Here is a 22421-nt window from a genome sequence, read left to right as displayed (position 1 = left end):
TGCGTCAGCTCAGGAAGTTCAACCTGCCCCAGGAGCTGCTGATCATGTTCTACACCTCCATCATCCAGTCTGTTCTGTGTACCTCCATCACTGTCTGGTTTGGCTCTGTAAAAACTACCTCTGCTACTCACCACTGCACTTTATCATATTATTTTAGCCTGTACATATTAGTCAAGCCTATTTGTTGTTTCTTTGTATTTATAGCTAATGTTATTGTTTATTATATTTTTTATTTTATTTTTTATTGTAGTTCTTATTCTTATTCCTATGCCTTGTACAAAGAGAGCACAGTTTACTAAAGTCAAATTCCTTGTGTGTTCAAGCATACTTGGCGAATAAAGCTGATTCTGATTCTGATTTTTGGTCAGCATGCGATTGGCTAAAATATATGTGTATGTGTATGCATGTTTATATATATGCATGAATGTACTTGTGTATGTATGCATGTATGTACTTGTGTATGTATGCATGTGTGCGTGTGCATGGAAATATCGATGTGTGTATGTACATGTCTATATATATTTTTTTTCTTAGCTGTTGAATCCCTCACTGATTGTTTTATTTTTGCTTTTCTTTGTGATTTTTTACATGGCTCCTATGTTGTAGAGGGAAGTGTTCGTTGTCGATGCAGATCAAAATAAACCTAATCTAATCTGTTAATATTTTGAAGAGGAAAGGGGAAGTCAAGATGTTTCAGTAATAAGTTTGTCTTTCAGCTCAGCTTGGTGTAAAAGCTTGAAGGCCATTATGCCTGAAGTTCAATAAGTGTCAACCATCATCTTGCAGTCCTTTTTTCCCTTTTCAGAACATTTTGGAGAATAGATTTGTTTTATCTAAATGAGCATATGCATGTTACTTAGTCATCCTTTCTTTTCCTGCAACATTGTGAAGAAACTTGTGACCGTGCTCTGCAGGAGTTGATTTATCAAAAACTTCACTTTCTCACATTCTGACGATGTAGCCCTTAAAAACGTGCATTTATCCAGTGCAAACTAATGCTACCTTTACTTGGACTATCGCAAATAAACAAATTCAATATATTCATTATAAATGTCATTAACTTTGAAAGATAAACCAAGTATTGGCTGCTGAAAGTAAAGATGATTTCAGTTTCACTTCATTTGTAGCCCCTTTATTTCACTGTTGTCATTAAAAAAATGTTCAGACAGCAAGTTAAATGTGTTATGTGATATCATGCCTTCATACTCTATAAATATTTCCTCCCACACTTTCTCAATATTTGTCCAGATCTGAGCATCACCTGAATCTAAGTCTGTGAATACTGTTACTCAATCTGAGCGTCAGAGCGTGGAGGTGTGATGTATTTGTGATATTGTACAAACTGAAGGAAACAGACAGCAGACGGGATCATCACCATAAAAAGGGCCTTTATTTTGTGAATGTACAGACATGTGGCGAGCTCTAACGGTAGCGGTGCAGCTGCAGGGTGTTGCGCCTCTTCCAGGCTGCACGACGAGAGCCTCCGATGGTCAGGTGGAACTTGTGGCCCTTGCCCAGGCCGCGGCTCTTCTTTCCTGCAGATGTCAGGCCACGCATCTCTCTGTGCTTGTGCACAGCCTTTGTGATCCATTGGGTGTCTGGGTTACGTCTGATGGCCTTGTGGAAGATGTCGACCAGAATCACCTCGAAGAACTTGTAGGTGGAGTCCTCGCCGACCCAGTAGGAGCTCAGCACTCGCAGGGCTCCGCAGTGACGCCCGGCACGCTCCTGAGACACAAAATGAAGAGAATTCATCATTCTGACTCAAAAGCATCCAAATAATCCTGTTTCATTAAAAAATCAACGTGGTCGGTAACAGGGCCTCCTCCTACTGGAACTTCATGCTTTGTCAGCTCACAAATGCAACACGAAGTTTAAAATTAAATCAAGAAACTCTAAAAATAAACCACCAGCACACTGATAACATGCTCGTATTTACAAACCCTACAGGTCTGTAATTACAGAGCAGGCAGGGAGTAGAATATCACAGTTTATACAGCTTCTGCCCTGACCTTGTGTAGTTTGTATTAAGTATATACTAACATCTACTTTATCTCAAGATTAGACCTTTAACTTTGGCATCATTGCTCTCTCATTGTTACAAATCAGTGTTCTCTCCACCTCTCAGTGGATGTAATCTACCTCCTGCTGAACATCAGACAGTGGTGGTGCTCCTTGGCCAAACATCAAACATGTGTCTGGACACAGTAGGATATCCTGATATTTTTGGCAGCCTTCTTATAATTTATGCATTAGTGGGGTGCACAAAATACTTTTCATGACTCCTAAATGTTAGGGGATTAAATTACATGCAACAAAACTGAAGAGGCCACCTAACTATCGAAGAAGAAAACTGATTTTACATAGTTAGAAATGACCTAAGCTAATACCTTTGTAAATAACTAGATACTGTATGAGGATGCATTTAAAAGATTAAGACTCGTTCTTGCAAGAATCTGGTAAGATAATTCTAGTATGACATGGTTTTGTTTGAATATATTCCAATAATGGACACAGGATACGTTTCTATTTAAGATCTAATTTTAGGAAAACAGTTTCGCTGTCAGGGTTCTGCAAACGGCAGCTTATTTTTTTCCACACTTGCTTTTATTTTAGCTCTCAAAATCTAAAAGCTCAAAGTCGAGTCAAAATTTATTTATGAAGCACTTTTCATGCACAAGGCAACACAATGTGCATCACTCTGGATGTCATTTTTTTCATGATGTAAGCAAAGACATTATCCTGTACTCATGGCATATGAACTGAATTTGAAGAGTTTGAAGAATCTGAAATGGGGTTTTAATTGGTTGTTTTTTGGTGACTGGGTAATAATTGATACTCCTGATGATACAGCATAACCTGGTTCAGTCAGTTTGTAGCTGGAAAATGTACCTCCAGAGATTATCCCAGCACTAAGATGTTTGATAAACCTGGATGTGTCCTTATTTATAACTTGTGTTTACAAAATCATGGTCTAGTTTCAAAACTCCTCCTCTGGTTTAATGTGCTGCCATTCTCCTGTTTAAGTTGGTGTTTAAAGCTCAGCCTCACTCCTTTGTCTGTGTTTATTTAACATGTATGGTAAAAATTAGACCTGTGAATCTGATTTCTGCACATCAGATCAAGTGTGTGCAACCAGCATATGGTTGATTGACAGCTACATTATTACCAGAGCAACCAAAGCAGAGGAGCTGGTGAAGACCACACAAACAAATCTAGTTGATAACCTGCAAATAACACTTGGACAGCCCATCTTAAATATCTGATTAACTGTCTCAACCAGAACACAAGACTTTCAGTAAAGAGTCTTGTGGCTTACATTAATGTTCTTTTAAATTCTGTTTCTTCTATTTGTATTTTTTTTTTTAAGTTGAACCATTTTTAAAGCTAGGTTTGAGATACTGAAGTGCTCTATAATCACTCAAGTGTTTTTTTCTTGGCATTGTAAATGTAAAATCAACAAGAGCTTTTAAAAATGTTCGTTCAGGTGATAACTGTGCTGAGAACTTCCTGAGAGCTCCATGTGTATCACTTTGTGCTTCATTTGTGAGCTGTACAGGGATTCATGGTTTCCAAAAACAGCCGACTACTCGATTGACTCAACAGCAGAATGTATATTACTGAAATACCTTCACCGTTTTCACAAACTGTCATCAAGTTCCTCTACGCCTAATAATACACCTGTACTTCAGCAGATCAATAATCCTCTTCTACATGGACTGGTTTAGAAATTGTTGTACTTATGGCAAAAGAGCCTCCATACGCAGCTGTAACAGCAGTGCTACCTTTCATCGTGTTTACGTTCACAGTTATGAGTACAGGGACAGAAGTGCCTCTCATGAAGCTGCACCAAAGTCGCATCCTAATTATTAAAAGACACTCACCTCAGCAATGGACTGCAGACTGCGGGCAAACTTGATCTGGTTGACACCATGGTGCACTGGCTTGCCGTATGTGGCACCCTTGGGCACGGGGCGTTTACGGCCTCCACGGCGCACGCGGATACGGTAGACTACGTACCCTATTGAAAACAAAACACACAAACTGCATTAACAATCAGTGAAATGACAACATCGCACATGTAAGGATGAAACCCTGGACTCCACACTCACCCTGCTTGGCCTTGTAGCCCAGCCTGCGAGCCTTGTCGGGTCTGGTGGGTCGGGGAGCACGGTGGAGGTTGGACAGCTGACGGTACTGCCAGCAACGGACGCGGAGCAGGAAGCGCATCACATCGGACTGCTTCTTGCGCCACAGCTCCTGCATATACCTATATGCTCCCATGTTGACTTATCTGAGAGACAGAAAAAGAGTACAACACATACATCAAAAACATTTCACAACTCACAGCTGATAAATGAAGATGACTACTTGTTTATACCAGAAAGGTTGTAAATGCATTGGTACAACATATATACATCTTTTCAGAGACATCACACTGTTTGTAAGCTTCTGCAGGAGTTCTGGGCTACGCTACAGAACAAACATGTCCACATAAGTGACCAACAACAGGACAGTAATTCAATACATATGCCTTTTAACAGATTTTGCATTAAAATACATGCTCAGAAAAATAGATAACTACAAGTTACTTATGTAATCCTGCTGCTTCCACGTTAGTATAAGAGCAATATCTTAGATATACAGCCATAGTTATCCTTCAAACTAGAAATCAAAACAAACTGTGACAGACCAAATCACAAGATACCATGCTACCACAGTCCAGAGCCATGAGGTAAGTTAAATCTATTTGTTTTGAGCTCTTTGGAAGGAAGTTGGGTTCATTGTAAGAGAAATTGAAACCTCTAGAAGACAGCTGAAATATAGTTTTCTTTACTTTGTTTCAACGACACGTTGAATTAAGTAAATTACATTTAACATGAGGGAACAAATCCAATGTAAGGATGAATGTCTACTTTACATTAGCTTACAATCATAGCATTTTCACCATCCTGTAAAGTTTATTTCATGGTGCAATCTCTGCGAAATTACACCATTCACTGTACCTGATGTCAGAGAACTACAACATTTCATCCCCTTAAGTGCAACTGACTTCTCCATTGTGATTGTCCATAGTCTACAATGAAATCCACAACATTATAAAGTATAATCTCCATTAGGTATATCATTTAAGAGCAGCTTTCATACAGAAAACGTGATGGATAACACTCCATGCTTACACAGCTAGCATGGTACAGGATACAGCATAGCCGTCACTGCTAACTTCTCCTACAGTATGCCGATACCATTATATAAAAACACAAATAGCTTTGGTTGATTTCCCCAGGAGTTAAACGCGAGGACTTAAAAACTTCAAGACAAATCTCAGGTCAGCATGCTAACACCACATTGGCTCTCTGTCACAGCTAACAGTGCTAACAGCTACCGGCTCGCCTGCATCTCACCGGACACAACAGCGCATTAATCTGCGTTTTGAACATCGTTAGGCAAAAATAACTCAAGTGTAAATCTCGTTAATAACATATTTATCAATGCAGTATGCGAAATAGGCAGATGGATGTATAAACACAGTGATTTTAATGGATTGCGTTTGGTATAAAAGCATAGAAATACTCGCTTACATGATGGCGTACCAGCCGGAAAGAGAGAGGAAAAGTACCCAGCATGCCTTATGAGAACGACAGTGACGCACTTCCTTTTCTGTGCTCATGGGAAATGTAGTTCACTCTCAAGTAGCACGTTTTCATGCTCCAGTGGCTCTTTATAATGGGTTTGCTGTGTTTTTGTGAACCACAAACGTGCTCTGAATACGTTACATTTAATACATATACATTTAAAGTTTAACTGGATGTGAAACTGACTGAAATTAATATTGATGCATGTCTATGAACTTACAGAAACAAGACCAATTGTTACAGGACGGATTTTAACCACAACCTATATTTATTTCTAATGTATACAATTGCAGACAAGGGTAGGTTCCAGTTGAGTTGATTAACTTTGTTTCAGCTGAAACAACCTTCTTTTTTTTTTTTTTTTTTTTTCATAGATTTAGAGAATTTAAATGACTGGGTTTTATTTGTTTGTTTGAAAACGCAACTTTTGCATGGGCAGGGCTAAATAGGCTAAGAGATAAAGGGTACTGGTTTGTCCACAGGGGGCAGCAAAATGAAGACAAACTTTAAGTTCCTCACAGGAGCTTTAATGAGAAAAAATTATTGAAAAGTAATTCCTGCCGAGTGACAAAATAATTCCCATTGTATAGCTTTTTGTGGGATATTTGGTGTTTAATTTACATTAATCAGTTTTCACGATTAAAATATGTCAATAAAGGAATGTAAAAAAAATGATAAAACAAAGAGATAGTGGTTCACATTTGAAGGCATTTAATGTCACTTATGAGCGATTTTACCTTCAGCTGTCCTTAGTTTTTAAATTTTAATAACGAAAAAATAATTTTTACATTACAGAATACAGCATGGCTGCTTACTGGTCAATTTACATAAGTTGTAACGGAATTGGACAGTCTGTGCATATATGTATTTTATTTACAAGGGGTCGGCAATATAGATTCAAATGAGGTTACTCTTTTTTAATGTTTATTGTAAGAAGAGCACATATATTTCGCAAGGACTTATTCATATCTATATAATGTTCAAAGTAATGAAAAACAGTTGTGGACAGTAGCTGTTATTGACATAAATAGGTTTATATATTTTTTATCCATTTATGTTGAGACGAATAGAATTACAAGTGAGCTTAAATAAATTTGATGATACCGTTTCATTTTTTTTTTTTTCCAAATTTCTATAGCCTTTTTTTTAATTGAACATTATAATGATACGTACAAACACTACAGACGTTTGCTCAAACAATTATATATACCATAATAAATAAAAGAGACAAGGAGAAGAAGAAAAAAGCAATGGGACATACAGTATAACCTTAAAAAAAAGCTTGTTTTTAATCAGCTAAATGATTTTATGAACTCTTTTAACATCGGTGAAAGCTACCAATCGCACAAATCACAGCACTGTGCCTTTGACACTGTTGACCACACAATTCTTTTAAACAGACTTCATAATTTTATTGGCATCTCTGGCACTGTTTTTAACTGGTTTGAAGCCTATCTCACTAACATAATTTTATGTCAGCATGGGTGAACACAGATCAAAAAGTTACAGAATTAATATTGGGGTTCCCCAGGGTTCAATTTTAGGCCCAACTCTTGTCATCAGGAGGCACGGCATCAACTTTCATAGCTATGCAGATGATACACAGCTCTATATGGCCGTGTCTCCTGATGACCCAGGAATGATTGACACACTTTTTAATTGTATTTTAAATATTAAGTCATGGATGGCAGAGAACTTTTTACACCTTAACCAGGACAAAACTCAGGTTTTAGTCATTGGTACTGGACCTCAGAGAGAGAAACTGAACACCAAACTCAAAGCACTGGCTCTAAACCCATATGAGCAGGTAAAGAACCTGGGTGTGACCTTTGACTCTCACCTTAGTTTTGAGCCACATATTATAGAAATAACAAAAAAGGCTATTTATCACCTGAAAAACATTGCCAAAGTGCGTCAGTTTCTCTCTCAAGCCAATGCAGAGACACTAGTTCATGCTTTTAAAACCTGTAGAATTGACTATTGTAATGCTCTTCTTTATGGTCTCCCCAAAAATAACATCTCTCAGCTTCAGCTGCTCCAAAACTCGGCTGCTAGAATGCTGACGAAGACCAGAAAGAGAGCACATCACACCAATTTTAAAGTCTCTGCATTGGCTTCCTGTATCTTTTAGAAAAGATTTTAAGATTATTTTATTGGTTTTTAAATCTCTCAATGGTCTTGGCCCTTCTTATTTATCAGATTTGCTTTTATCATGTGAGCTAGTGAGAGCCCTCAGGTCTTCAGGTAGTGGACTTTTAATTGTACCGAATGTAAAAACTAAGACCCACGGTGAGGCAGCTTTTTATTATCACGGCCCACACCTGTGGAACACCCTGGGATCTTTTTTTTAATTTATTCTATTTGAAGTTGTTTTTATGTACAGCACTTTGTGTTACAATGTCATTGTATGAAAAGCGCTTTATAAATTAAGTCTGATTGATTGATAACCATAGACTGTATAAATACACTTCAGAAGCTAATGTGTAAATCCTCTCCAAGAAACTCATCAAAAAGGTCTACTGCCTTATTACCTTTTTTTTGCCATCAATCAATGTAAGGGTTTTTAAGTAATGTAGTTGTAAATAAACAGGGAAGTAGGGGTTGCAGTTTATGAGTGAACTCCGTCATAAGCGCATGCGCAGTAACAGCCAGAAAGTGATAGCAGAGCAGCAGGATGGATCCCCTGGCGATGATGCTACATGTAAAGACCTGATAGACGGCCAGTTCTCCACCTGAAGTAAGTCAGATTCTTAACCTGAATATACAAATAAATAAAGAGTGGTGCTTCGATGATGGTTGATCCTTAATGGTGGATCCACGTGACGTAGATATGTAGTTAGCCTGATAGCCAGTATGGCTAAATAACAAAACGCAGTCATAGTAAGACAGAGCGACAGATAAAGTGGTCTGTGGCGGAGGTAAAGACGATATTCTCCCAGTTAAAGATGCCTCGGCTGTTTCAGAGAAGACTAAACACAGTGTGTCTTATGTTCATGTAATGTAGGCTCGAAATGGGGAAAGGCTGTAAAGTTGTGGTGTGTGGCCAGGCAGCAGTGGGGAAAACTGCCATCCTGGAGCAGCTACTGTACGGAAATCACACTGCAGGTAAGTCTGACACCAGAAACTACATACATATACACTATATTCAAGAGAAATAACACCACTGACTGAAGTGACCTCTTCCTGATATGCTCACACTCTGCTCTGTACTGTCCCCTAAGGCTCAGAGTCCAATGAGACCCAGGAGGATGTGTATGTGGCCTCAGTGGAGACTGACCGAGGTGTGAAGGAGCAGCTGAGGCTTTATGACACCAAAGGCCTCCACGATGGTCAAGACCTCCCCAAACACTACTACACAGTGGCAGACGGCTTCGTGCTCGTGTACAGCGTGGACAGTGTGGAGTCTTTCAAGAAGGTGGATGTACTGAAGAAGGAAATAGACAAGTCCAGAGATAAGAAAGAGGTGTGGCTGGTTCAAAGTGTGCTTTACGTGTAATACATTACACATACACTTTTGTCTCTCCAGTGCAGAGATTATCAGGCAGCACAGTCGTAAACCAGGTGCTGCATTGAGTATTTTCAAACCTCCAAGGCATTTGGAGTATCCAGGTTTCCTGCATGTGATACATGTCTTTTTGGTGACCAGCGATGTTTTCTGCATAAATCCACATAAAGATAAATTCAGGCCCACAGCAGGCCCCAAGCAGAATTTGGCATTCAATGAATAGTTTTGGCTGCTGTTGATTCTCATGTCTGAGATTAGACAGGGAGCTTCTTTCCTACCCCATGAGTTTTATATGCTGACAACATCCCACACCCTCCTTTGAGTCCTTTGAGTAAAGCATTAGCTTCTTTGTGTTTCGTTTTTTTTCATTCGTCTTCCTGGCTTCCAACTCAAAGTGCTTTTTGCTTGCCATCTCTTTAGGGCTCCAGCAGCTCATGCCCAGCGTCTCTGCCTGATCAAAAGTTGATTGATCATTGCAGTGATGCATGCGATGTAACAAGGCCTCCTCTCTCTCCTCCGATCGACTTGGTACTCTATGCAAAAGCAAAAACAAACTTATGCAAACCTGAAGAGGCCCTCAACACAGTCGTGTTTGTATTTATAGGGAGTGGCAGCCCTGGTTCAATCTGTCTGTCATGGAGGATGAAACACAGCCAACGTGACTTGTCAAGCTTAGCAGTGACAGTATCTGCTAATTTGCGTTTGAAAGTTTTTGTATTACAAATAAGAAGTTGGACCCTCCACTCTTTTTTTAAAAGTTATTATTTTTATTTTAATAGGATAGCTTGAGAGAGACAGGAAATGTGAGGGGAGAGGGGGAATGACGAACACTAAATCATTTTGGGATCAGGAGTTGATCCTTCGGTCAGTGTAACGATGTATCCTCTGTATATGGAGCGCGCTCTCTACCAACTGAGCTAAGCCGACGCCGTAACCTCCACTCTTAACGTATCCGTATTCATTGCACTCTGTCTTTGTGAGGCTGATTTTACCTTTTGAAATGGTGTTCAATTAACAAATTAAAGGGATATTTCAGTATTTTTGAAGTGGGGTTAAAAGAGTTGTATGTCCCCAGTAAATGTAGTAGCCAATGAGGAACTGCAGCGAGAAACAGCTCGCTATAGGCTACAGTTTCTGTAGACAGGATCAAATCTGCCATGTAGTTTAGCTCATTTTGAAAGACTCATACCCGAGCTCTCATCTTGACATAAGTGTACGCTCTACCGAAAAACATTTTCAGCATGATACTTTGCCACCATGAAGTCGGTTTGTTTTTGCACTATTTGCAGACGGAACACAGACGTGCTATTCCGCCTGCAGTGCACTGATCTGCTGACCTGGGCAGTTTCTTATTTTATTTTATTCTATTTTATTTTATTTTATTTCATTTCATTTCATTTTATTTTACCCTTGTCATTGCTATTATTACTGTTATTATATTTTTTAACTATGTTAATACATTGTTGTATTCCCCTGTCCCGTGTTGTAAGCTGCTGTAACAAAATAAATTTCCCCCAACGGGGGACAAATAAAGTATATCTTATCTTAGGTTCAGGTTCAGGTTACTTTATTTGTACCCGTAGGTAAACTTGTTTTGCAGCCAGTGAGATGTTAGGTCGATACAAAATTACAAGATAGACTTCAGACAGAACAATCTACTTAATGTGCAAAACATACAAAAAAAATATCCTAAAACTAATCTAACACTAAAAATGGTAAAATGAATCTTATCTTATCTTATTACGTGGGCCTAGCTGACCGGCATCCATTGTGGCTCGTACAATTACTAGTAACATAGAACTCATACAACCCCACTTCAAAAAAGCTGAAATATCCCTTTTAATGTGTGAATCAATCAATCTTTATTTATATAGCGCCAAATCACAGCAAATGTTATCCTCAGACTCTTTCCAAACAGAGCAGGTCTAGACCGTACTCTATGTTCTATTATTAACAAAGACCCAACACGACAGGATAAGATCCAGTCCCATCTTACAGACAGGACTCAGTCTGATCTCATCTTAATCCACCATGAGCAGAGCACTTTGCAGCATTTAGCAAGTTACAGTGGCAAGGACAAACTTCCTTTAACAGGCAGAAACCTCCAGCAGGACCAGACTCATGTTAGACACACATCTGCTGAGACCGTGTTGGAGAGAGGGATAGAGGGAGATGAAGAGAGGGAGAGAGATGATAGTGGTGAGACATAATAAATATATACGGAACAACAACAGGGTGAGCCTTTTCCGGCTTCAAAGCAAGGCTGTTAAATATAAATCAATGATGCATAATTAATATTCATTAATGTTCCTCTTACAGTAAACTGAATGATGTATCTTGGGTTTAATGGATTTTAAATGTTAAAGCTGGATCTGTTTCGTGCATGAGAGCATGTTTTTTTGTGTCCTCAGGTGACGGTTATAGTTCTGGGGAACAAGACAGACCTGCGGGAGCGTCGTCAGGTGGACCAGGAGGTGGCGCAGCAGTGGGCTCGAGGAGAGAAGGTGAAGCTTTGGGAGGTGAGCGTCACCGAAAGAAACACCCTCATCGAACCGTTCACCCAGCTGACCAGCCGCCTCACGCAGCCTCAGAGCAAGTCTTCCTTCCCTCTGCCGGGACGCAAAAGCAAAGGCACCCCCTCCAATGACATCTGAAGCTCTGAAGAAACCCTCATACAAACACATACATACACATACTCCTCTCTGCTTCTGTTAGCAGGCTGCGTTCACCTCACATGGGTATAACCAGATGGACAACATGAATTTATCTTTATATTTATCTTTGCTTAAAGCGTTCTGCCAGTATTGACCACTTTTTGCACAATCTAAGATTCCCTCAGGCACGCTTAGAAAATGTATGTTTTTCTGCTTTCCACTGAGAGTTGGATGAGAGCATTGACATTGTGTCTGTATGCTGGTGGCAAAGATGAAGTCAGGGTGTAGTTCACCAAGCTCTGCATGGAGTCAGGAAGAAGTGAGACACAGCCTGGCTCAAGGGGAAGTCAAAATGATGCCTACAGGCACAAACAAAGCCTGTGTATCCAAATCTGATTTGCTTATTCTGCTGTCACACAGAAATTAAGGAACATTTGTATGCTTTAATGTGCAACAACTTCCCCAAAACAACAGGTTATCCACCTGCCCTAAACTTCTGTTCAATATCTCCGGTGTAGTGCAAGCTGCAGGTACAGTCAGTGAGCATAGGTGCTCTTCTTGTAGTCTGAGCAGACATGAGAGGACCAAACCTGGCAACCTCACTGTGAAGTCTTCTGGAAGTCGTGCCAAGCCTCTTTTTTCTGCGTGTTGCTTGTTTTTATTTTGTCAGGATAGAACATGAAAGTACCAGAGGAAGAAATGTGTCCAAACTGCTTCTGTGTCAAATTTTCTGAAGTTGTCAGTTTTGGTTCTTTCATGTCTGCAGAGAGACCAAAACTAAAACCTCTGTTCACCAACTGTATCATTACAACCTTGTGCCATGGCCGTGCAGAAGTCTTGGGTGGATAGATGAACTGTTGCTTGTAGAGCTAGTAGGCTAATTTCCCTCCAGTGTTTATGTCGAGCTGTGATAACCACATCCTGACTCTCGCTCTGAGCTTCACACACAGACATGAGATTGACATTTGTATCTCCGTCCTAGTTGTACCTGATCACCCACATTTCGAGGAACTGAATCAGTTTTCTGTTGAGGGCTTGACACTTCAGCGTTTCTTACATCTCCTTTGATGAGAAACCCTTAAAAAAAAGAAGCTTTTGAAACACCTTCATAGACGTACCAAAGATTTGAGACGACCCAAACACAGAATATTTAGATTGTGAAATAACTCAGATGTTTTTCTTCCATTTCAACTCAAATGCGTTCATCATTTCAAGGTATAAGTTGGGTTTATGTTTTAGCATCTTACAAAACTCTTCCCCAGTGATCCCAATCAAAAGAAACTAAAGATATACTGGGGAAAAGTCGACATAAAGTCTGTCTTAAACTAAGGCTCAACATTTACATATTTTGGAGTCTAAAGTTACTTGGAGACAAAAAAGTTGTGGAGCTGCTCCTACTTCAGCCAACAGCTGTGAAACTGGCAGTGATGACTGCAACATAACTCTTGTGGGTAAATGCACCAGATCAAAGTACGCCCTCTAAAAGTTCTTGTTGTTGTCACTGACCGGCTCTGATTGTTAGTCAAAGTGTCTGACAACATTAAAGAAAGGACCCTTACAGAGGTGATCCTGTTACATGAAGAGTGAGATGATTGTTTGAACCCAGAAACAGCCGTTACAACTCTTCAGAGCCACCAGACTCCTCTGTGAAAATCAGTGATTTTACAATGCAGAATGCAGGAGTTGCTGTTTCACCGCTGCCTAGATTGGTTAGTTAGTTTGTGTTTTTTTGTGTGACATAAATATTGTAAAATTGTTGGTTTACTCCAACACAATGTTTCTGTATCATGAAATAACACAATCAAACATACAGATCAAGTCAGTGGTAGACCAGCAACTCCTGCATCCTGCACGGTATAATCACAGTCTGACAGTGTAGTGTGGTGGCTTTGAAGAGAGAGGTGTGACAGCTGTTTCTGCTTTAATATAAGAAACATTTCCAAATCAGCAAGGTTCATCTATGGATGGATAAATCCTGTGTTGTTGTCAGACACTTGGAAGAACAATCTGAGGCTGTCAGCGGCAAAAACAAGAATTTTAATCAGACGTCCTTCAATGTGGGGTATATTCCAACAAGGATTGCTTTGCAGCCATTAAAGCTGTTTTGTGGCTGCTAGATGAAGAAATAACCGGAGTAATTCCAACACTTTATTTGTATTTATTTTATATTTAGATCCCAAAATATGAAAGGGAAAAAAACAGCATTTACATGGTCTTATTTTGGCACTTGAAGCCTGCTGTTTGGTTTCTGTGAATTGTTTTTTTTGTAGAATTTGAGCCTCATTTCTTACATCAAATATTGATCTGTCATTTTTTCAGCCTACATACTGGCATGTTATTGTTATTTTAAATCACACTGCAGGAACTGTGTAGTAAGCTCTGTCAGTTAACCTTTTCCCTCTGCAGTCTAATTACAAACAGGAACCTGGATGTGTCATGTTATTTCCCTTGTGAAGTGAATGCAGCATGAATCTTCGGTCCTCCTGCAGGACTCAGCTCGCCTTCGTCCAGCCCATCTCATGTACTAAGTATGGCCTGGCAGCAATAACATTCATGGTACTGCCTTCAATGTGATGTAAGGTTTCATTAGGTTTAGTCTTGCGTTAGTTGCACTCTGGTGTCGTCCAGCCCGTGTTATGAAACGGCGCTGCTAGGTAAAGCTGTGTGTTAGCCTTTCTAACAGTAGAAATGTCCGTGTTGAGAGGAAATATTTATTTTTTAACTAATTTATTTTTGTCACTTTAATGAGCCACATTCCTTGACTTGTGAAAATGTTGAATCAATGTGAAGGATGATCTGTGCTGTTTTCTGTGTCCTTAATGTTTCAAAGTAATAACATCCAAAGGAAACTTGTGGTATGTTAGAACCTGGGCCAGACTTTTACAGGAGTAGTGGGGACAAAAGTTTGAGGAGTGAGCAGCACGACAGGCTGTAACGGCTGCTGTGTAATCAATGGAGACAAATGTGCTCTATCAAAATTCGTCCACTGAAAGTGCTTGTTTTTCCCACTGAGAGGCTCTTATTGATTATCTAGGTGTCTCTCAAAATTACAGGAAGAATCCCTATCAAGAGAAACATTTAGATGCTATTTTTTACCCACAGACAACCCATTCACTGCTGTCTCCAAAGCCTCCAGACTCCATTGTAGGAAACAGTCATTGAATCTAACAGAATACGGGAGTTGCTGCTCTACCGCTGCCTCAATCGGTTAGTTGGTTTGTGTTTTTCTGTGTTACAAAAATATTGTGAAATGGCTGGATCAATGACGCAATGTTTTTGTAACATGAAATAACCCAATCAAACTTAGCGATCAAGTCAGTGGTAGACCAGCAACTCCTGTTTTATGTATGGTAAAATGAATGTTCTGTCGATGGGGTCTGGTGGCTTTGAAGAGAGCGTTAAAACAGCTTCAATAAAAAAAACATATAAAGAACATTTTGTAGGGAGGACTCCTGTAACACTTACAAGAACAATCTGAGCTTCTGAAGCTGGAAACACACTCATATCCAGCCACCAGACTCCATTGACACAAACATCAACTCTATCTTGGAGAATATGTGATTTGCAAGTCCACTGCTGCCTCTTCTGGTTGGTTTCTTTGTGTTACTGTGTGACTTTGGCGGTCAAAACTATTTCTACATCACACAATAACACAAAGGAACTGACCAATGGAGGCAAGAGTAGACCAGCAGCTCCCATGTCCTGCAAGGTAAAATCAGTGTTTTTGTCAGTGGAGTCTCGTGGCTTTGATTCTGCTGTGTAAAATTTCAAACAAAATCAGGGATCCTTTCTGTAGGGTTGCCAGACACGTGGAGTAACAATCTGAGCCTGTCAGAGGCCAAAACAAGACAACATTTAGTGAACGTGCTTTGGTTTTGTGCACCTGCCAACAATGATTACGCTGCAGCTTTTATAGCCTGTTGCAGAGCTGCTAGCTTAAAAAAGTGAACTAAAACTGTAAAAGTAGGGAGCAGGTTCAAAAATACTTGAATTCCCTTTGATCTGCTGCTAGTAAACAGAGTTCCTGAAAGCACTCTGTGTCATGCTAACCTTTTATGATTCTCTGCTCTGTAACTCCGTCTTAAGATGCACTGAATAAAATGTAGCCTCTTCATATTTACTCGTCTGAACGTGTCACTTTTCTTCCTCCTGAGGATGATCACAGATATTTAAAGGTGTTACAAATGATCACACACAGTCAGCTGCTTCAGTTGGTCATGTTTAATTCGTAAGGGAGGAACAGAACAGCTTTTCATCAGCACAGAACACAAATCACAACCAATATCCATCCATATCTAAACATGTCTACATGTGTGAACACCTTTTCAAAGAGCGGGAGTCTGAGGGGGAAGCAAACACCAACTGCAACTGAATACATGTGAGAGTTTACACCGACTGGGAATCATGCTGTGACACGTTTCATCATCTAGCAGTTTAGTATTAACGTCCATCTTCAAGCACAAGCTAAAAATCCAAAGAGAAAAACTAAATGCATTATTGCCAGGTGTGATTATAGTTGGGCCGCAGATAACTTAAAAAATACAATAAACAACAAAATGTCAGGAGTTAAGACTTCTTCAATTCCCAGATAAAAATCCACCCGCCCCTCTACCTGCCCCGCCTCCGCTGGGGGCCACGCCCCCTCCCCGAGTCGACCCTCCCTCACATCCCCGAGTCGTCCAACCAGCAGCAGCTCCTCTGGTGATTATGTGGCGTAGCGTTTGGTCCACTGTTTGGCTATCCTGTCGTGTTCAGGTCTGTTTGTTGTGTACTGTGTGGCGATGCTTCCAACCAGAGGGTCAGCTGTCAACACAAACAAAACAAAACATCAGTGTTTCTGTGTGTTTGTGATTTACTCATTTACATGTGCAGCTCAAAAAATATACACTTTATGAACACGTTTTTGTCTTTCATTATTCAAAATATTAACTTTCAGTTATTCTATACTCATTGCATATAAAGTGAAATATTTAAAGACTTTTTGTTTAATTTGAATGATTTTGGCTTACAGCTCATGGAAATCAGAAATCCAGTATAGCTAATCAATCAAGACAAGTGATTTAAAATACAAGAAGGTCCAAACTCTGAAAAGAACACATCTACCACTGTACATGTCATAAGTAGATCTACACACATACTCTACAGAGAAACACACACAAACAGAGATATGCTCCTATGCATCGATGAGGTGAAGCCTTTAATGTTGGTCTAAATCCACTCCTGTAGCTGTTTTCAAAGCTTATAAAAAGCTCTGTTTCATTCAGTCCTTTCTCTATGATCACTTTGAAATGTTTTGTCATTACTAGACCTTCACGTGCCGCTCATTTAACGTAGAAATTGATTTTTGGAAGGAGAAAATCTAATTTAGACAGAAGAGAGGAGAGGGGGCGAGCATGCAGCTTGGGGAGGAGAGGGGGGCAAGGTTAAGGCTAGTAATTTTCACTTAATAAGGCACCAAATAGAGCACAAATAACCATCTACAGATGAGGTGAAGTGGTAGATCTACTAGTCTTGACAGCACCACTTGATATTAATTCCCTGATCTGGGCCATTACTAAATTGATTCCATGTGAGAGCTGCTACGAGAAATGAATGACTAATTATCACCCCAGATGGCTGCTGTTACTCAGCTTGATGAATCAGTGCATACCTAATATTTCTGCTTACTGTTATGTCATCTCTTTGGTCCTTACATAAAGCCTATACAATCTACAGTTTATCCAAGTTGTGCAAATGATCTTCAATCTATTATAGTGTTTAAATCTAGATCAGTATAATCAGGAGTATGCAGACAAGAGTGTAGCAGGACAGTTTGCACAGAAGGGACACAGATGTGATCAACAAACGTCCAGTCTGATGACACCAAAGATGGACGCTCTGACTTTCTGCTGCATAATCATAAAAGCTCTTTTTGTTTTACTCCTTACATTTAAGACTGATTTAAACAGGACTTAGTGTGTGGATGTGTGCGTGTGTGCCTGCTGCAGCTCTCACCAGGGTTGCAGTCAGTGAGCAGGGAGCAGATGGACAGCAGGACCTTGGAGATGGTGAGGGCAGGACTCCAGTTGTCCTTCAGGATGTCCAGACAGATCACCCCCTGACTGTTGATGTTACAGTGGTAGATCCTCGTTCGAAACGTCACCTGAACACACACAGGCAGAGGACAGAAGAGACTTAACTCCAGAGCTTTAAAACTTTCTCTTTAATATTGTAAGCCTTGCTGAGAAATGTAGCTGTCTCATCAAGCCTCAGGTCAGGAAATTGACTTAGTCCATTTCTAACCTTGGTTTATTTATTAATTTCTACATCTATCATCATAAATGCTCCTGGAGAAAGAAGAGAGTTGGAAGTACAGCTCTGAGGGATCCTGTGTTTATTAAGAGGCTGTAACAGGAAGCATGAGCTGCATTACAAAGAGCAAGGGCTCCCTCTAATGGAGAACACAGAAGTAACACCTTTGAAATGGAGCCCTGTGTGAGAGGATCTACAGCACAGATTCTGCAGGGTGCTAACAGCCGCGCAGGACTCACCTTGGGTGGTTTGAAGGGGTAGTCTGGTGTGAAGGCGATGTCCAGGAAGAAGACTCCTCCCTCGTACACGGAGCCGGGAGGGCCCAGAATGGTCGACCTCCACTCATAGATGTTGTCTCCTTTAGGACCAGCACTGAAAGAATAAACACATTTAACTCTGGGTTAGCTTCAGATGCATGAAAAGCAGAAAGTGGCTGTCCAGGCTATGACAATCCCCTTTCTGGATTATTACTTATTTATGCCGTTGTTGTATCAAAGGTGCTTTTCTTTAATCTGTGGCTGTCATTGGGGTGTAACAAGCCTGGAATACTGGTGAGTAATCAGGCTGCTTTGGAGGTTTTTTGTTCGGTTTCATTTGTTTCTGTTTCATTCACAGGCGACAAAATGAACACATCATCAGCACTGATAATGGTACAGCAATCTGCCAGAGCCATGCAGGAAACAAGAGAGATAAAAAAGACGGCATCTTGTGCCAATAATACACATTTATTTTGAAGAGAAGGACTCTGAGAAAGAGAAGCATTTTGACTATTTATGACCAGAGAGAGAGAGAGAGGAAAAAGGAAAAGGAGAGAAGAGGGCAATAAATAACGAGAGCAACTTACAGCAGTCTGGAGCTGTGAGGTAGTCAGACATAATAACTTAAATAAATGACAAGTGTATAAATAAAGCAAATAAAAATGTCCCTTCAGTTTACTATTCAAACTAAATCAGGTGTCAGAGGTCTCATATATAGAGTGGTCTGATTTTGTCTAGTTTTGAATTTAAAGATACAGTAACCTTTTCCATTCCCATGAATCTGGACGGTCGTCGTCTCAGTTTCAGGATTCTTTAAAGTGTTTACTCAGCTCTAACTTTGCCTGTTTTTGTTACAGGCTCAGGTAGCATCAAAGCGTACATCCACGTTACAGAAGAGATCCTCAAAGATAGACCACATTAAACAGGTACGTTTCTTTAAGTTTACTTTGAGGAAGGGCTTTTCTGCAGAGAGAGAGAAAGAGGGGAATGACCAAGCAGCAACCTCCAGCCGTGAGAATTGAAACCAATGTGGAAGTGTATAAAACTGAAGTTTCTTGAGTGTCCACTTGAGGCTGGCTGCAGAAACACCAGAAACCTCATACACACATTCAGAGAAGACGATCTTTACAGCAGAAATAAATGTGGGAATTTTTCCATGAGAGGCACAGCTGACTTGATTGACAGGCGGGGTCCCTATAGCTGTTAGCGAGGAGGCTCAAAGCCCGCCTCTTTACCTCACACTCGCTCGACAGAAGATAGGTTGAGTTCAGCATTTCAAATATGGTTCCCACAAACGATTGGTTCCAAAACAGCTCTTAAGAAACAGATGGGTGACATCATGGATAGTAAGTCCATTTATTACACAACGTATGGGAATGAAATGGGGAAGAGGGGCTCAGGCTGGAATCAATCCTGAGAACAGCCTCTTTACATGGGGTGCACTCTTTAACCACTGGGCCAAACCAAGCGCATCGAGTTAACTTGTTGTAACACACGCACAAAACTCATAAAAAATGTTTGTGTTCAGCTGCATGTGTGAATGCAAACAGACAAAATGTTAGCGCCAACTTCACCCAGACTTTGGTCTGCCATTACTCTGGTAAAAATTCTTCAGGAATCAGGGTGAGCTGATGTGGGAATGCAGCAGATCATATTCAGGGAGGTTCACCATGAGCATGCAGGCGGGAGGTGATGATGTTTGTGTTATGTAACCAGTCCTCTGTCAAGTTCTGCTGCTTTGGGATGCAGATTTGGCCTGGTGGTCAAGTCGCACACTCATACAGAGGGCAACCAGGTTTGAATCCAGCCTGCATTTAATTCCCTTGCTCTCTCTCCTGGTTTCCTGCTCTGTCCACTGTCCCATGCTCTCTAAATAAAGGTGTATCGAATGAATTAATAAATGATAGATAAGATTATAAATGTTTTATCATTACAAACAGAGATGTTCTTTGAGCAAAAATATGGAAAAGTAAAGCGCTGACAATTTTCAGGAGTGCACACTTGCATCAATATGTGTCTGCATTGAATTAGTTAAAGGTGACATATCACGCTTTTTTAATCAATATACAATGGTCTAAGAGGTCCCCAAAACATGTCTTTTTGAAATCAGATGTTGGCATGCCTGAAAAGCCCTCTTCTTCAGCCCTCCTCAGAACACTCTGTTTTCCCTCTGACCACGCCCCCTCAGGAAGTGGATGTGGCCTCGGCTCTCCAGCACGTTGGTCTAATGTTTACATGTAGGCTGAATATACACGGCTGCTCACAGATCGGGTTACTTCAACCCTCTGAATCTGATCCAGAATCTGATCCTGACGGAGAGGCGCCTGTAGCAGGACCTTTCTGAAGGATTGGTCACAGATTTAGTGTTTCATTTGTCAGTATGTGGACGTGTGTCTTGGTACACAGCTACAGCTACGACATGTAGCTATGTGGCTATGCTAACTAGCGCTAGCACTTATCCATGATAAATAAAAATCATCCACTAGATCTTCAAATCTGCAGATGTGGGGAGTAAAACCGACCTCTGCCAGAAAGGCAGCAGGACCTTTTCTGAAGGATTGGTCACAGATTCTGTGTTTCTTGTTGTTTTATTTGTCAGTATGTTGACGTGTGTCTTGCTACACAGCTACAGCTACGACATGTAGCTACGAACACGTAGCTATGTAGCTATGCTAACTAGCGCTAGCACTTTTCCATGACAAATCATCCACTAGATCTTCAAATCTGCAGACGTGGGGAGTAAAACCGACCTTTGTGTTTATTAAGACAGCCTACAACTAGCATGCCTCCCTCCTAAGCTCCTTGTTAACACGCATTTGTGCAGGTAATGAAAAACAGAGGAGAAGTTGAGTTGTATTTTATACAGTCTATGGGCTGAACAAGCTCCAAGCTCTGACTCCGTGACAGACCGGATATTGTTGTTACGTAACAAAAACACGGAAGTCTGAAACGGCTCGTTTCACACACATTTACAGAAAGGTGTAGAAATCAAAACAGGGACAGAATGGATTTTTTTCATTCTCGGGGGGTTTGTAGACATGCCAGGGACACATATTTCAGGTAGAGAACCATTAAAAAGTTGATTTTGCATGATATGTCACCTTTAAACTATGTAGTAGAGCTGGACCCTGTCTGCACCAGTTGATAGTTCAGCTTCTGTCTCTGGTTCCTCATAAAAGGGGCCGAGCTGAGCGGGATCCCCCAAGGCTAACACACTTATCTTTTTGGTCCAAAGGTTAATTCTGTTGTTCCACTTCTGCTTGATGACTAAAAGGCCATAAAATGAGACTCTTTCTAATGACATGCAGCCAGAAATCCAATCCCTGTCTTCTCATTGGTAATTCATTAAAACAACAGAGAAGTTGCCCGTGTGTGAGTCATTATGCCAACACAGTGGGAAGTGATACAAAGAAAAAGATCAACAGGACTTTTTTCCTGAAGAGAGGAAGGCCTCAACACAAGAGCCTGGAATCATCAGCAGCAGAGTCAACATCAGCGTCTGTCGGAGCGTTAATGCTGGAGATGTTTTCACATAATTGACTGCTTGATGAAGCGCTCCAAACGACGCTCTTCACTTTGCCATTTCATTTTAAGATAAGTAGAGCTCTTGACGCGTGTTTGACTGATGGAAATAAAAGCCTTGTTCACTTAGAATACAACATGCAAACTTCAGTTTACAGTGATCCGTTTACACTCTGAAATCATCTGAATACTTCAAATAAACTAACACGAATAATCCATTATTCAGACGCAGCAACACACAGACTCATTCCCTGCACAGAGCTGATTTGCAGCAGCAGTTACTTTGCTCTCTGCACAGAGCAGCCTCTGCATGCTGTCTGTCCTGAGAAGTGACAGGAGAGGTAAATGTCAGCGTTAATCTCACTTTGAGGGACAAACTCTGTGTGCACTTTATCACCACGGGGAGAGGCGGCAGGAATACGAGCACAGAGAGATGAAAAGATACAGAAAACAAACCAGTCAGGGAAAAACCTCACAGAAAACACATCTATCAGAATGTGTGTTCATCTTTAAAGGGCTCTCATTGTCTGAGGGGACGGTTGTACCTTCAAATCTA

At 40.5% G+C, this 22421-nt stretch overlaps 3 protein-coding genes across 4 annotated transcripts in view; 1 reads left to right on the top strand and 2 right to left on the bottom strand.

Moving 5' to 3' along the window:
* Nucleotides 1-1368: 1368 nt before the first annotated feature.
* Nucleotides 1369-5691, bottom strand: rpl15 (ribosomal protein L15). The gene is made up of 4 exons (XM_034704803.1): nucleotides 5583-5691; nucleotides 4113-4294; nucleotides 3885-4021; nucleotides 1369-1728 (listed from the first exon to the last, which is right to left on the bottom strand). The coding sequence occupies exons 2-4, from the start codon at nucleotides 4282-4284 to the stop codon at nucleotides 1423-1425; spliced, it is 615 nt and encodes a 204-aa protein (XP_034560694.1). The 5' UTR covers nucleotides 4285-4294; nucleotides 5583-5691; the 3' UTR covers nucleotides 1369-1422.
* A 2550-nt stretch (nucleotides 5692-8241) lies between these two features.
* Nucleotides 8242-15915, top strand: nkiras1 (NFKB inhibitor interacting Ras-like 1). The gene is made up of 4 exons (XM_034704642.1): nucleotides 8242-8373; nucleotides 8641-8741; nucleotides 8858-9099; nucleotides 11553-15915. The coding sequence occupies exons 2-4, from the start codon at nucleotides 8648-8650 to the stop codon at nucleotides 11793-11795; spliced, it is 579 nt and encodes a 192-aa protein (XP_034560533.1). The 5' UTR covers nucleotides 8242-8373; nucleotides 8641-8647; the 3' UTR covers nucleotides 11796-15915.
* An 86-nt stretch (nucleotides 15916-16001) lies between these two features.
* ube2e1 (ubiquitin-conjugating enzyme E2E 1) overlaps nucleotides 16002-22421 on the bottom strand; it is a 29190-nt gene continuing 22770 nt past the window's right edge. For both annotated transcript variants that reach the window (XM_034705189.1, XM_034705190.1), the window contains exons 4-6: nucleotides 18326-18458; nucleotides 17790-17937; nucleotides 16002-16598 (exon numbers count right to left, since the gene is read on the bottom strand). In XM_034705189.1, the coding sequence (XP_034561080.1) occupies nucleotides 16501-16598; nucleotides 17790-17937; nucleotides 18326-18458 (379 nt within the window). In that variant the 3' untranslated portion in view covers nucleotides 16002-16500. The remainder of the gene's footprint in view (nucleotides 16599-17789; nucleotides 17938-18325; nucleotides 18459-22421) is intronic.

The sequence above is a fragment of the Notolabrus celidotus genome, chromosome 16 (genome assembly GCF_009762535.1).
Source record: "Notolabrus celidotus isolate fNotCel1 chromosome 16, fNotCel1.pri, whole genome shotgun sequence".
In the NCBI taxonomy this organism is placed as follows: Eukaryota; Metazoa; Chordata; class Actinopteri; order Labriformes; family Labridae; genus Notolabrus; species Notolabrus celidotus.
The sequence above is the reverse complement of the archived record's forward strand: the minus strand, read 5'-3'. Positions and strand labels throughout refer to the sequence as shown.